This window comes from Cyprinodon variegatus, unplaced genomic scaffold (assembly GCF_000732505.1).
Source record: "Cyprinodon variegatus isolate N-32 unplaced genomic scaffold, C_variegatus-1.0 Scaffold126, whole genome shotgun sequence".
NCBI classification, from domain to species: Eukaryota; Metazoa; Chordata; class Actinopteri; order Cyprinodontiformes; family Cyprinodontidae; genus Cyprinodon; species Cyprinodon variegatus.
Window position 1 is genome coordinate 1,050,312 of NW_015150579.1, and position 14,595 is coordinate 1,064,906.

At 38.0% G+C, this 14,595-nt stretch overlaps 1 protein-coding gene across 3 annotated transcripts in view; it reads left to right on the plus strand.

Annotated features, from left to right (window-relative positions):
* The window catches only part of LOC107085465 (disabled homolog 2-interacting protein-like), a 22,974-nt gene extending 10,795 nt beyond the window's left edge, over positions 1–12,179 (plus strand). Inside the window, exons 6-20 of one of the 3 annotated variants that reach the window (XM_015375782.1) lie at positions 243–363; positions 456–554; positions 629–1,303; positions 1,405–1,549; positions 2,778–2,922; positions 3,006–3,242; positions 3,329–3,530; positions 3,644–3,735; positions 5,098–5,205; positions 7,582–7,659; positions 7,995–8,112; positions 8,241–8,351; positions 8,445–8,635; positions 8,801–8,885; positions 11,286–12,179. In XM_015375782.1, coding sequence (XP_015231268.1) covers positions 243–363; positions 456–554; positions 629–1,303; positions 1,405–1,549; positions 2,778–2,922; positions 3,006–3,242; positions 3,329–3,530; positions 3,644–3,735; positions 5,098–5,205; positions 7,582–7,659; positions 7,995–8,112; positions 8,241–8,351; positions 8,445–8,635; positions 8,801–8,885; positions 11,286–11,393 — 2,515 coding nt within the window. In that variant the 3' untranslated portion in view covers positions 11,394–12,179. The remainder of the gene's footprint in view (positions 1–242; positions 364–455; positions 555–628; positions 1,304–1,404; positions 1,550–2,777; positions 2,923–3,005; positions 3,243–3,328; positions 3,531–3,643; positions 3,736–5,097; positions 5,206–7,581; positions 7,660–7,994; positions 8,113–8,240; positions 8,352–8,444; positions 8,636–8,800; positions 8,886–11,285) is intronic. The other 2 variants (XM_015375783.1, XM_015375784.1) reach the window with 2 other exon arrangements.
* Positions 12,180–14,595: the final 2,416 nt, after the last annotated feature.

The following is a 14,595-nucleotide window of genomic DNA, read 5'->3' on the forward strand; positions in this document are numbered from 1 at the left end:
TGATAGGCACCTAGCCTGCAGTCCAACATTTTAACTGTGATCCTTATCAACTGTAGCTTTTAACTTACAATCTGATTGTGTAGCACTTGGACCATTGAAAGTTGTTTTCTTTTAATGCTTTCAAACTGTAACCCTAACAATGCTGTAATAGAGTAAAACATCCTTTGTATTGTTTGATTGCAAAGGCTGTACCTTGTTTTCTTTTGGTTCACTTTTTTCCCCATGTTGCTTTTAACCCAAAGGCACTATGGTTCGCGTGAGTCTGTATCAGTTCCAGTGGGGAGTCTGGATCTGAGCGCTGACACAAACACTGTCATCCGACCCGTCCACAGTTCAATTTTAGGGGAGAAGTACTGCTTCGAGGTAAACTTTGACTTTGGTTTTACAAGTTAGGTATGCTCGCTGGTCTTTTTTTGAAACTCTGACACAGGCCTGATGGATTTCGTGTTTTATAGGTGATCAATTCTGAAAACACCCACTGCTTTGGCTGCTCATCAGCTGCTGAACGAGACCGCTGGATTGAAGACCTCAGACGTGCTGCTCAGCCCAATAAGGTGAGGTATTCTACATATGAAAAAAAAGTCACAACACTTTGATACAATGTAAAACAATCACCTAATCTTGGCAGGATAACATCGAGCGTACTGAGAACTCCTTGAGTCTGTGGGTTAATGAAGCAAAGGATCTTCCACCCAAACGGCGTTACTACTGTGAAGTTCACCTCGATGGAACCTTGTTTGCCCGAACAAGCAGCCGAGCTGTTGGCAAGCCAACTAATCGCACCAACACGGCTGGGGACAATGTCTCAGGGTCTTCGGGAGGCCAGGGGACGAGCGGGGGCACGGCTGGTGGGTGTCAGCTATTCTGGGGGGAATTCTTTGAGCTCGACAACCTTCCCTCTGTCTCCCAAATAAGCCTCCACCTCTTCCGGGAGGAAGACTCCAAGAAAAAGCGCCATTCCAGAGATGACTCCAGCCTGCATCCCCTGGGCAGCGTGACCATACCTTTGGGAGATATCAGAGGGAGAACCTTTCAAGAGAAATGGTATCCCATTACACCTTTCAAAGCTTCGGCCACAGCTGGGAACAAGGAGGTGTTAAGTCCACAGGCTTCTCTCCGCATCAAGGCCCGTTTCCAGAACCTGAAAGTGCTGCCGATGGAGAAGTACAAAGAGTTTGCAGAGTATGTGACAGTGAGATACGTAGAAATGTGTGGGAACCTGGAGCCTCTTCTTAACGTGAAGGAGAAAGAGGAGCTAGCAGGAGCTCTTGTCCACGTACTCCAGAGTATCGGGAAAGCTAAGGTGGAGATAGTATATGCACACATGATCACAACCTCAGCAAAATTTTCTTTTAAAACTGTAATAATAATTCACATGGGGGGGTTTACTTCTAATTCTCAAAGGAATTCCTCATTGATTTGGGCGCAGCAGAAGTGGACCGACTTGGAGAGAAGGAAGCATTGATCTTCAGAGAAAACACACTGGCTACGAAAGCAATAGATGAATACATGAAGCTGGTTGGCCAGAAGTACCTCATTGACACACTTGGTAGGTGATATAGGTGACAGACGTTTCTTGTAGAGATGATCCTGATCATTGCAGATTCATGAAGCTCTACTGAAACATCTATTCTTGTTTATAACCTAATAGTGTATAGGAAGAAAAAGAAAAAAACATGCTGAAAATACACTGCTGCAATTCTTGCATCAAGGTTACCTCCATTTTTATCAGTATTAAAGGGATATTGTGTCATCTAGCAATGAAATGGTGGTATTTCACTCAAATGAACACTTAATCTTTGCATGTCATTGCCTCAAACACGTATTGCGCCAATGGCAGCCACCTTGTAAAAAAAAAGAAAGACTTTACAACCCAGATGGAAGCATGTCATCTGAAGTGAAGTGAAGGCTTTAAAAGCTGGTATTTACTGTGACAAAAATCCAGCTTTAACTGCATCTTTGAAAACTACTAAACCCATCTAAACCTACAATTCTATACCAATAAGATTGCTATATGCTATAAGTATCTACTGTTATGTTTTGCATGGTAACAAGCAACACTGTCTAATTAAAGCAGGTGGATAAAGTTAGCTTTACACTAATTTATACAGTAATGTTCACCTTTCAAGAAGAAACACGGCATCCTCAGAGTCCCTTTCAAAATATTTCTCCCTCATTAGCTCCTTCCACCTGGAGAAGGCTTGCCTGATGTTAATCCTTGTTTTTAAATGTTTCTGGTTTTTGTTTTCCTGTAAGTTTTCTTGTTTGCTTTGTTTGGGATGGTGAAACCGTTTCTTGTGCTGCTGCTGCATATAAATCCTGCCTTGGGCTGCAGTAGTGCAGACTTTCAGTTGTTGGGTTAGTGTCTCCAAAGGATCTGCACCTCTGCTTCTCAATCACACTGAACTCCCAGCAAGGGGAAATGCATTGTTATTCATTATGCATTGGTACTATTTTATCCCCTGCTGGCTTCTGCTCTTTCAAGATGGCAGACTGTCATGGCGCTTTGCAAAAAACTGGCCTTGTGTATAAATTAACTCAAAATTCCTCATTCATGAAAAGTAATAGGACATATGTATCTGTAGTCATTGATTTCAGTCAGTAAAAAAGAGAAATTGTTACACAATGTCTCTTTAAAGGTTAACGGTGTATAATTATATAATAAGGCTAACAACTGATCTCTTAACATCTGTTTCAACATTGACAGCTACTATAACTGTGGTAGTATGTGGCAGTAGTGTATATGTTGCTAAAATTGATTTTGTTTCTCCATGAAGGGGACTTTATCAACAGACTTTATGCCTCAGTTGAGAACTGTGAAGTTGACCCACTCAAATGTCCCGCCGCTGAGCTGTCGAGCAACCAGCAGCATTTGAGGGAAACGTGTGAAGATGTGGTGCAGAAGATCATTGAGCTGCATGGGTGAGATAGAAATAGCATATTAAAGAAGAAGAAAAGCGAATATTGCTTCAAGGAGATTATTATAATGTCTTTTCCTTTTGCAGTCCATTTCCTGAAGAATTAAATAAGATTTTCTCCAACTGGACGGAGCTGTGTGAAGACATGGGGAAAGCAGAGATTGGGCAGCGTTTAATCTCAGCCTCACTCTTCCTTCGCTTTTTATGTCCTGCTATTCTGAGTCCTTCTCTTTTCGGCCTGACACAGCCGTACCCAGAGCCGAACACCCTGCGGACCCTCACCCTAACTGCCAAAGTCATTCAGAACTTGGCCAACTTCACCCTGTGAGCAGTACTAATACATATATCACACTGACAACCAGTTAGAGTTGAAATGATAAAGGAAGTGAATTATTTTTTTGTGTATTTAGGTTTGGAGAGAAGGAGGAGTACATGCTGTTCATGAATGAATTCCTGCAGCAGCACTGGGATGGAATGAGGTGTTTCCTGCAAACGGTTTCCAATCAAGACACTGAAATCTCAATGACATCCTTTGATGGCTATGTAGATTTGCCCCTACGTCTGGCTGTGCTGCATGGCCTCCTGGTGGATATTATCTACAAGAAGGAGCAGGTGGGACAGAAAATGATTCCAGTTTATTTTCCATTGTAAACTATATGCAAATCAGAGTCCAATATGCATTAGATGTTTTTATACGAGGCTAACTTCCAGAATTTCCCTCTCAGGACACAATTACCAAGCTGCATCCTCTGCCTTCCATTCTGAACCAGATAAGTGAATCACTGGGTCCTGAATCATCCCGGATCATTGTCAACAGGTAAGTTAGAGCTCTTAAAATAGTGCTGTGCCATGAACTTTAAGCTGCTTAAAAAAACATTAAAAAAAAGAAGTAAAGAAAAAAGCATATCTGGATCTTCAAGAATCCCAATACAGCTATGTTTCTAGTATATGAGTAAATTATATGTTCGTGTTTTCCATACATGTTTTGTATACATCTTTTTAACAATGTCCATATAAGAGACTTTATGTTTTACATATATGAGCAACTGCCATTATATGTAGGTTGTAAATATATTAAAAAAAAAAATAAAGTTGTCTTTCTATGTTTTATATACTTATTTTTAAATGGCATCTGGTAATACAGTATATGTGTGGCATTACAAACTATAACATATAGGTTTTTAGTATAAAAATATTAAATGGCAGCCTATGAAATTTGCAGGGAGTTTAAAAAAATATATATTTTTATTATGTCATGCATTTGCCTTTAAGTTACTGTCCTGAGAAACACATTTCTACCACCATAGACTACAAACAGTTCATGGATTAAGTATTAAATACCGGCCATAGGAAAAAAATGCTGTTGAAGAGAGGATGCTGGAAGAGAGGAATTATTACTATAAACACAAACTTCCCATCCTAGCATTGATTGTGCTTCAAATTCTCCAACAACAACTGAATGTATAGTCTTTCATAAAATATTTTAAAAGCTGCTAACACGTTTGGTAAAATTACTGAAGATGGCAATAATTTAACAGACATCTGTTGCCTGCCTTTTTTTAACTTAAGAATTTCGTTTTTGTGAACAAATTTAGTTACACTGATGACAGATCAGTCTTATGAATTTGATTTTACAATTTTCTACCAAAGATATTGGGAAATTACTGTTAGACTGCAAACATTTAAATCTAAATAAGTCATTTTTTCTTTATATAAGAGCACTGAAGTACTTTTCCAATGGAACAACACGATTTATGTTTAAAATAAGGAAAAAATAATTGCATTGCCTTATCTAAAGTACATATTATCTAATTATCTTATCTTAAGCGTAAAAAAATCTCATTCCATTGGAAAATCACCACATTTACCTACTCAAATTAAGGGTATATGCACTTAATTTAAGAAATTTGTACTTACTCTTAGATCGTTTTTGCAGTGTACATGTATTGTATATAAGCACGAGAATTAATATAGGTTTCATTTTGTACGAATGAACTTGAAATCTTAGACCAAGACTTAGATTGACCTTTATTTATCTTGGAATTACTCCTTCAGGGAAATTTTGGATCTGTACCTAATATCTGGTCTCACTGTGTGATTCGTTACCGACAAGGTTGTACAACATAGGATGCAAACGTTAATCGTTTATATTCTTTTTTCTATGTGGGCTACTTTGCAGCTATACGGAACAATCAAAGCCGGTGTATGTTCCTCCTAGAGACTTGAAAAAGTACAGTCCTCTTCAGTCATCTCTCCAGAGGCTGGACTCCAAAGCCCTACGTGACAGGTACCGTACAGCATATACATAATAGTTCAATTAAAGAGTGATTAATTAGTTGACAACGGGTGAACAATGGCGCAAGTCACTGCCACTGCTCACCTTTGCGTTTTACCTGCATTTTGGATTACTTCCACAATCTGCTGGCACTATCATCTGCCTGACACAGGCTGAGTCCTCGTCCACAATGTGGGCCGGTGGGACATACTGCTGGTTCATATGTGCCTGGCTCTTTGTACTGCCTGTTCACCTGCAAGTTTGCTCCACTATTCGGCCAGTGACCTGTTCTGGTTACGCTATCATTTGCCTGGGCCTGTGCCAGAGGCACTTCACATTCATCCCGTCCACCATTCCACCACAAGAGCTCAACAGCAATAAAGTCCATATGGTCCAGTGCTCGATGCCCAACTGCTCCACCAGGTGGAAATCGACCACAGCATGTTAGTCTGCCTAGCTTGGTCGGCTAGCACCACCAATAGCTCTGACATCACTTCTTTCTACTTCTGCTCAAAATCCACTCTCTGACAACAAGGGATATCTCATCCAGGACCTCATCACCGACCAAAAGCTAGACTCTCTATCTCATACCGAGACATGTCAACAGCCCAAAGACTTTTCCTATTGAAACCAATCCACTCCCAGTGGGTTTATTTACATCTGTCAACCCCGTGGCTCCAGTCAGGGAGGAGGTCTCGCTATAATTCATCAAGCGAAGTAGAAAGTCTTGCCGATGTCTGTGCCTGTCTCTAACTCATTTGAATCCACTGTCTGTGAGTTGTCTTGTCCTGCTCCAACTGTCATTGCTACTGTCTAACACTCCCCTAAACTGAATAGTGACTTCTAAATGACTTTGCTGCTTCCCTTACCCATCTATCCCCTCTCTCACAATACATTATACTGCTGGGTGATTTCAATATCCACTATCAGTCTTTCTCTCACCTAAGTCTTCACAGCCTGTATAGAGAGTTTTGGATGTCAATGACATAACACTATTCCTACACACTCCAAAGAGCCTATCCTGGACCTAATCCCCTCTTGACATTGAAGCTGATGAATTCCCCATAACTGGTCACTTTCTCCTCTCATTTACAGTGAAACTTAATCTCTTCACTTCTAAAACACCACGCCTCATTTCAATCCGGGATTTAAAGAATTTTAACCCTGTCACTCTTGCTTTATGTATTGATTCCTTCTGTACCGGCTCCCGAGGGGGAATGCCTATTAAACGCGTGCGAGAGCCCCCTGAGGCGTGCAGGGAAAATTGCGGCTGATCCGTCGCACACCAGCCACAAACTATTTCAGACACTTCCCGCTTGCAAGAGGCTGCAGTCTATCAGGACCAAAACCTAACACCACAAGCACAGTTTCTTCCCATATATAATTTGTCTGCACCCTAGACACCAAGTCAAATTCCTTGTAAGTGCAAAACTACTTGGCAATAAACTTGACTCTGATTCTGATTTCTACTTGCGCACGCTATGTTTAAAAGTTGCTGTTTGCATCGTTCATAAAAGCTTACTTTACAAAAGAAGATTTGCAATTTTTCCACTCTGTCAGACTCACCACCAGTAAGTGAAAATGGGGACGAGCACGTAGGACGATCTTACGTAAACATATCACCAGAAGGACTGACAATTAGGAGGACCACTTATTTAGATGATCCACCTGGAAAAAGAATATCCACAACTATACCTGCAAAGGATTTCTTGATTCTACAGATGTGGTGTTATCAGAAATGTCTGCTCCACTGCAAAAAATGTAAATCTACATAAGTCATTTTTTCTTGAACTAAGTGAATTTTTTCTTGAATTGAGGAGGAAAGTGAGACATTTTGCAAATGAAACGAGACAACTTACATTTAAAATGAGAAAAAATGATTGCACTGTCTTGTTTCAAGTGCATATTATCTTATTATCTTATTCTAATAGTGAAAATACTCATCCCATTGGCAAACTGTCTTATTGACCTACTCAAATTAAGGGTAAATATACTTAATTTAAGACATTTTTACTTATTTCTAGATTGTTTTTCCATTGTGCTGGTAAATTTGAAATGAAACATATGGTTAATCCCAGTTTTATTTTCACATGGAGTGAGGTTAGTTGGTTATCTTTTCCCCTGTAAAATGTAATTATCATTTAAAATGGCCTTTTGTATTTACCACAGCAATACATTTGTTTGATGTAAAGAATTACGGTGTAAAAGTAAAATAGCATCAGAAATCTGCTTCACTTCATTGTATTGTTTTCTCCACTTTATCATGCAATGCTTTAAGTCTGTGTTGTATTATAACACCAGACTCTTTTAAAGACCTATGTTAGCTAAGTAGAAAGTAAAAAGGCTCGATAATAGGTTACCAATAATAAAGCATGGATTTGTTTTTAGCAGTGAAAACAGACCTACCAGGACCATGAGGGAGAAAAAAAAGCAATTGTCCAGAACTCAGAGTGCTCCTCACTCCAGGTGGGTGGTAACAGGTTACATTTCCCTCAGCTACATCGTTTTTATTATTTATTTTTATTACTTTTCAGGAGTATTAAATAATAGTTAAAGCAGAATATCCTTGTTTTGTTTTTTTCTTCTGCCTGAATATTTTGATTATTTTTTTAATGCGGTAATTTTCACACAACTTTAAATTTCTTTATCTTTATATTATTCTTTAATACCACATTAGATGTCTCAGATAAGTTGTTAAGTAGCTTTTGTTCTGAGTGATTTTTCAATTGATTTGAGTAATTTCTTGAAATGCTATTTTTTACTTTTACACGAATAAATTCTTTTGGCTACTCTCCCCACAGACCTCCTGGTCACAAAAGACAAGTCCTTAAGAGGCAGATAAGTTCTGAAGCTCTGCCAACGTCTGACAATGAACAAGAGGCGGATGCCAACCAGCCAGTTATAACGCCTCCAGATAATGTGAGTACAAACAGGCCGCCATATCAAATAGATATAACTAAATCTATATATTTCTTTATTTTTTACTGATAATATAAATTTTTTGTTGTGTGAAATAAATCCATCTGCCTCCTCTCTTCCTTGTTTAGATTGCAAGCGGCAAACGTCCACCTGCTCCAGTTCCTTGGGTCATCGATAACCACAACAGGGAGTCAGGGGAGATGAAAACTGAGAGCGAGCAGTTCAGTTTACTGGACAGGGTATGGTCAAATCAGCCAGTAAAAAAAACAACCAAATACTTCACACTGGGCTTTAATTTCATGCATTGACATGAGGGTGTAATCTCTATCCAGCACGCCCAGGAGCTGTCTGAGCTCCGTCTGGGGATAGAGCAGGTGACGGAGCGTGAGCTGGACATGGCCAAGCGCCTGGAGGACTTCATTATCCAAAGCCAGGACCAGAATGCAATACTGCAAGCTGAGGTGGAGGAGCTCAGGAACCAGCTGGCTGTGCGAGAGGAGCAGCTCGCCAGCGCCACCTTCAGGTGAGACTGCATAGAATTATTTTTCCTGGTTGCAGGCCTGTCTGGTAATGCCCTAACACACCCAGCCCACCAGAGTGTTTCATGAGTCTTTTATAACAATCTTATGTTATGAATTAATCATACGGTATGTTCTCTTTGAGTTATCTTCTTTATGTTTATTCCCAGGCTGGGAGTGATCGAAGAAGAAAGGGAAGAAGATGTGCGGAACCTGAGTATTGCACTTGGAGCAGCCGAGAGAATGAATGTGCTGGTAAGGAAAACAATAATCTCAAATTAAATATACAGAATACTACAACTTTCTAAAAAAATAAGAATATATATGATTTACATATCGGCTACTTATTTTCTTTAAAATAATCTCATTTTATTTTTACTTTCACATGATACATACTACAAAATAAAATGCAACACAACTTAATAATGCCATATAATGAAAAATTATTATATTATAAGTGTAAAGAGACACTGCCAATACAGCAATCAAACAATTTTTTTAACTATTAACATTTTTACTAAAAGAAATATGAATTTTAAATATGATGAATAAAGCAATAAATTATACCCTTTATTCATAACCTAATAAAACCCATTACTTGAAAATGACTCGTAGATACAGTATGTTATAAAATTGAGACATTTGATGGGGAGTGTATAAAATAGAAATTATTCCATTGTATGAACTTATGGTATTCATAATTTCTACCTTTGCACTTTATTTTGTTTAATGTATTTCATTTGGGTGTTAAAATATATTAAAAATGGAAATATATTAAAATGAGATTAAATAAAATGTATTAGGTTTCCAATCATCACATTCAAATGCAGCTTTAATCATTCAGTTTTATTTCTGAACATTAAACACTTCTTTAGGGATTAATGTAACAGCCAGTGTTCCCAAACATGCCTTAAACACTTTCATTTTTTTCAGGACAAAAGAGTTATATAAAAGCCTGGAATTAGACAAAAACATTTAAGCAAAGAAGAAAATCACAACAGTAACTGATCAGTCCTTGGAAGCTTTATTGAGAGAGCAGCTATTCCTTTTCTTTATCAAATAATTCTTCATACAGAAATTATCTGTATGATTTTTCTTATTTGGAAAACTATAAATAGCTTGGTTGATAAAAAACTACTTAAAAAAAAAACTATTTAAAAGATTTTGAAAAGGACTAGGTATTTGCTAGGTTCAGGCACCCAGATGCCATGAAGAAAAGACTATAGCAGTAATTGCACAGACATAAGGTATGCTCCCAATACAAATTATAAGAGTTGTGAGGCCTTTTTATATATATAAAAAAAATAAATCAAAGTTAAGTCAGCTATTGTAGAGAGTAATATTTTCTTATTAGCTGTATTTTCAAGTTGAAAATGCTTAAGATAGTTTCTATTGTTCTAAGTAGTGGTAAAGGTGCTGGTTGACGTGTTCACGTTTAGGTACAATTAGTTAAAGCCTGAACATGTTTTACCTGTTTTAAAGGGCTGCAGTGGATTAACCACTTCTTTCTTACTAGTTCTAACTTATTTGCACTTACATCCTGAGATGGTTACAGGTTCCCTGGTTCCATCCCACAGATTATTATTCCATCAACCAGATATTCAACCCCGTACAGGCATTAAACAAAGGGGATGGGTTAGGCTATCATCGCAGCCTCACACCCTGTACAGGAGAATGGAGGACCTCGCCTATTCAGCCAGGCCAACAGTTCCCTTTAACAAGCCCGCTTTCAGATGCTTAGACGGGTATGGGGCATTTCAGGCCAGCGAAAGAAGCCAAATGACCCCCATTCCAAAGGGGTGGACCCTTTCGCACAAGGCTTTGTTGGCCTACTGTATAAATCCTTGAACTCAACATGATTCCTGACATTTTGAATTGAAAAATCTTATTGGGTGGGAAGCAAAACGTCTTCAAAGTTAGAAACAAAGTCCAGTGGATTATTTTTTATTTTCTTTTTTCAGAATGACTATGACCTGGATGACCGAGAATCTTCAACAACACATTAGGCAGAGGACACATTTAACTGTGATATAAAAAGTTGCAATGAGAAATAGATATTATTTTGATTACAAGGAAAATGACAGTACCACTTAAGTTTGCTAAGCTAGATCTAAACAAATAAGAAAACCTTTAAAAATGTATCCTTATCTGTTATTTAAGGAGTATATATGTCTAAGTCATTAAAAAGAACAGGCCATCTAAAAACCTTACACAATGCAATGAGCTATATATATGTAGAATATATTCCAAAAAAAGTAAAAGAAAATTAATTAAAAAAAAACAATGGACTTTGTTTCCCAAGTTTGAAGACGTTTCACATCCCATCCTTGAAGTTTTTTTTTAATTCAAAATGTCTGGGTTAGTACTGCTTTACAGGCTTTATAGAGTAGCGCAAAAAAGCCTTATTTTGGCTTTAACATGCAAACTGAACTGAAAAAACAGGTCCACTCCTTAGTAATGGGAAATCGTTGAGGTTGTTGTTGGCCTGCAATTCCCAATACTGGCCTTTGACTCTGAAAAGGGAGTTGTTAGGGTCATTGTTTTTTAACATTTTCTGGAACGACTATGTACTGGATGACTGAGAATCTTTACCAGTATATGTAGAATATATATGTTTAAAACACAATAATCACTGCTTTCATTTTTCCTTCTCAGGAGGAACAGTTTATAGGCATGATGACGGACCTGCAAAAGCTTAAGGATGCCTACAGCACGCAGAATAAGATCCAGCACCCTGAAAAGCCCCACATCAACAGCAACTGAGCCCAAACAAAAACAAATCTTTTTTTTTATCATTATTCAAATTTCTGCATTTCAAGAATACCATACAGACATTCTGGGTGCATACATGTGCAGGGACATGTGAGATATCCTATCTGTGTGATTTTCTTTATTAAATTCAATCCAATTCAGCATCAAAATAGACAGGTAGCATAGAATTGATACTAACGTGTGTTTGTATGACATTAGACTGTTTAGATTATCTGTGTGTGGTACTATAGGTTAAAAAGTGTGTGTACAAATAAGTGTGTATTGTCGAGTGGGTTTATGTTAGTGAGTTTGTCACCTGGAGGTTCACACTTGTAGGAGAGCATAAAATGCAAACCCCCCACCCCACCCCCCCCGATCCTATTTTTCCCCATTCATGCCCTAACACACCCAGCCCACCAGACGCTATCTCACCAATGGACCAGGGACTCTGGGGCGGCGCACCAGAACCTGCCAAACCAACTAGGAGCGACAGTAGGTCGGACGAGAAGGCACGCTTTTGGTCTTGTACAGATGTCTATGCTATGCTCAATAAAAATAAACGTTTGTTTTTGTTTTGCATTTTCGCTTCTGTTATATCCAAATATCAAATGTGTTTGACTTGCAAGCTATTTTGATCATGAAAAAAAAAATCTTCAGAGTTTAATTTGTCAAGTTAAAATCCAATTCTTCAGATCCAATAAATGCAAATTAAGCATTTAATTTTGATTGTTTTACAGTTTAAGATCCCCTAGAAGTTAATATGCAAAAACGTGAAATGTTTTTTACAGACCAGATGTTAAAGAGAACAAAGGAAAAAAAAAAAACCCAAATATTTCTAATCAAATAAAACAATAAAGGCTATGCCGAGCATTTGTCCAGATAGTGTTTACTTTGTCATTATTGAACACAATCAGCAAACATAAGACTTATATTGGCAGATTGGCAAATTCAACAGTGGCAAATATCGTATCCATTACATATTGATTAAACTTTTCCATCACTATAACTAAGAGCCTAAGAATAGCTTTACTCTCACTAGAATTTGTACTGATAGTTCATTGATCTCTATAAATAAATAGAGATCAGTGAGATAGTTCCCATCCTGTGCACCAAACACAACAGCAAAAATGATCCGGAAGCAGCTTTTCACTAAAATTCTTTGGTGTAAAATAACCACAATGGCTGTTTATTGTTGGACACAAGGAAGTACAAACATCAGGAACAAAGAGTTTCCAATAAATACCCAAAATTAAAAGAGCTGAATGCAAGCAAACTTTTAAACTAATCATCGATAAGGGTTGCTGGCTAATATCCAGAAAAAACCCCAAGCCATCTGATACAGTAAGCGCATTTTCAAATGTTTTAAAAGAGTGGATGTACTCTGTACACCTCTGATTTCTGGTACAAGACAGTCCTGTCATCTACAGAGAGACTCTGATGACTCTGCAGTCACTGGTGATGGTTAATGGAAATGCAGCTAGTGATCTCTAGGGACAGGTGTTCCTTTTATGAAAAATAAATAAAATAATATATTTTTCAAAAATAGTCTATGTTTCAATTAAACAAGGATTTTTTTAATGCCAGTTGTCAAAGTTACAGTTGAAACAAATTTAACTTTAGTCTTAGAAGTGATTCCCAATCAGGGGTATGCGTACCCCTAGTGGTCCGCGAGGGCATTGCAAGGGGTAAATGAAAATATTTTATTACCTAGGGAATAAAATATAACCTGGCAGTCGCCAGATTGATATGTGTAGAACTGGGTTGAGTTCTATGTTATCAATCTAGGATGGCTGCCGTTCAGTTTGTCCGTGAAAAGGAGGGACATTTAGTACAATACTTTGAGGCTGTCGTCATTCCCTCATGTCCTGCCCCAGAAAACACTGCTGGCATGTCATTGGTCCCACCCTCAAGAGTGTTTCATGAGTCTTTCAAGATGGATTTGTTGTGAGACTGAAAACTGAGATCTAGCGACAATCCAGATTGCAGCACAAGGTTAAATAAAATAGGTCTGAAGTCTGTTTTTCTTTGTGAGGACCCACTTTAAAAATAAAGCAAGCATTTATCAACCAAAAAGTAAGTTCTCCTTATATGTTTGAGTTCACCTTTAGCCTTGACACACATCCAAACCAACCGTAACACAGACAGGATGTAGAGAACAGCTTGGGATCAGCTGTTTTTCTCACTGAGCTATCAGAGCTCATCAAAGCAGCTCAGGTGTCTTTTTGGAAAATAAACTAAAACTAATTAGGTCAGTCTGATTATGATTTTTTGTTCTGTATTTTATTCCAAATTCATCAAATTGAAATGTAATTATAAGGGAGTTACTCAGAGGAGCTCAGGTTTTACAAATACAGGTTTATAATAGGATTTTGTTATGTATTTATTTCAATCCTTATTATCTTTATATTCTGTTTTCTTATTTGAGATGGAACGCATAAAATGATAGGAATTAAATACTTTAGCTAAACAATTAAGTACAATTGTTTTTATTTCATGATAAGTTATTGTACATTCCACTTTGGGACAGTCAAAAACAATTTGATATAATATAAATAGTAATATATTTATCATAAATGTTTGTAAAATTCTGTTAAACGTGCCGTAGGAGATCTTTTCTGACACATTTTTTACCATTTGGCTTAAAGATCTCCCCACAGCTGCTTAGCAAGCAGTGAAATTGAAGGTCTTTAAGTGAAACTCAAATAAATGTTCCCCACTGCAGTGAGAAATCAATGAATAACCTAAACCAATCACAAAAGACGGTCCGTTGTACATGATTGGTTCCAACACATGGCGGTGCGCTGTCACTAGGAATCCCATTGAACAGCAGCCTCTGGCCCGGTCGCGTCCACACGGTTTGCCATGGCGGCAGGAAGGCGTTTTTTATGTACGTAATGCAAACTGCAGGCACCAGGATAATAAAAGTGAACATGTTTTGTTGGCAGATTTTGTCATTTTAAGTTAATATAGGCGTTAATAAACTGTTTCAGAGGAGTGACCATAGGGGTCTTCATCATCAGTGCTGCCCGTCTCCCTGCCAGCTCCCAGATCAGCGACGCGCTGCTTTAGCTGCTCAGATGCGCTGTTTTGTAGGCATGGTTTTGAGGGGTTCGAAGGGAGAGGCATGGTTGTGTATGTTCAAAAATATACACTATATTGCCAAAAGTATTTGCTCACCCATCCAAATTATTGGAATCAGGTGTTCCAATCACTT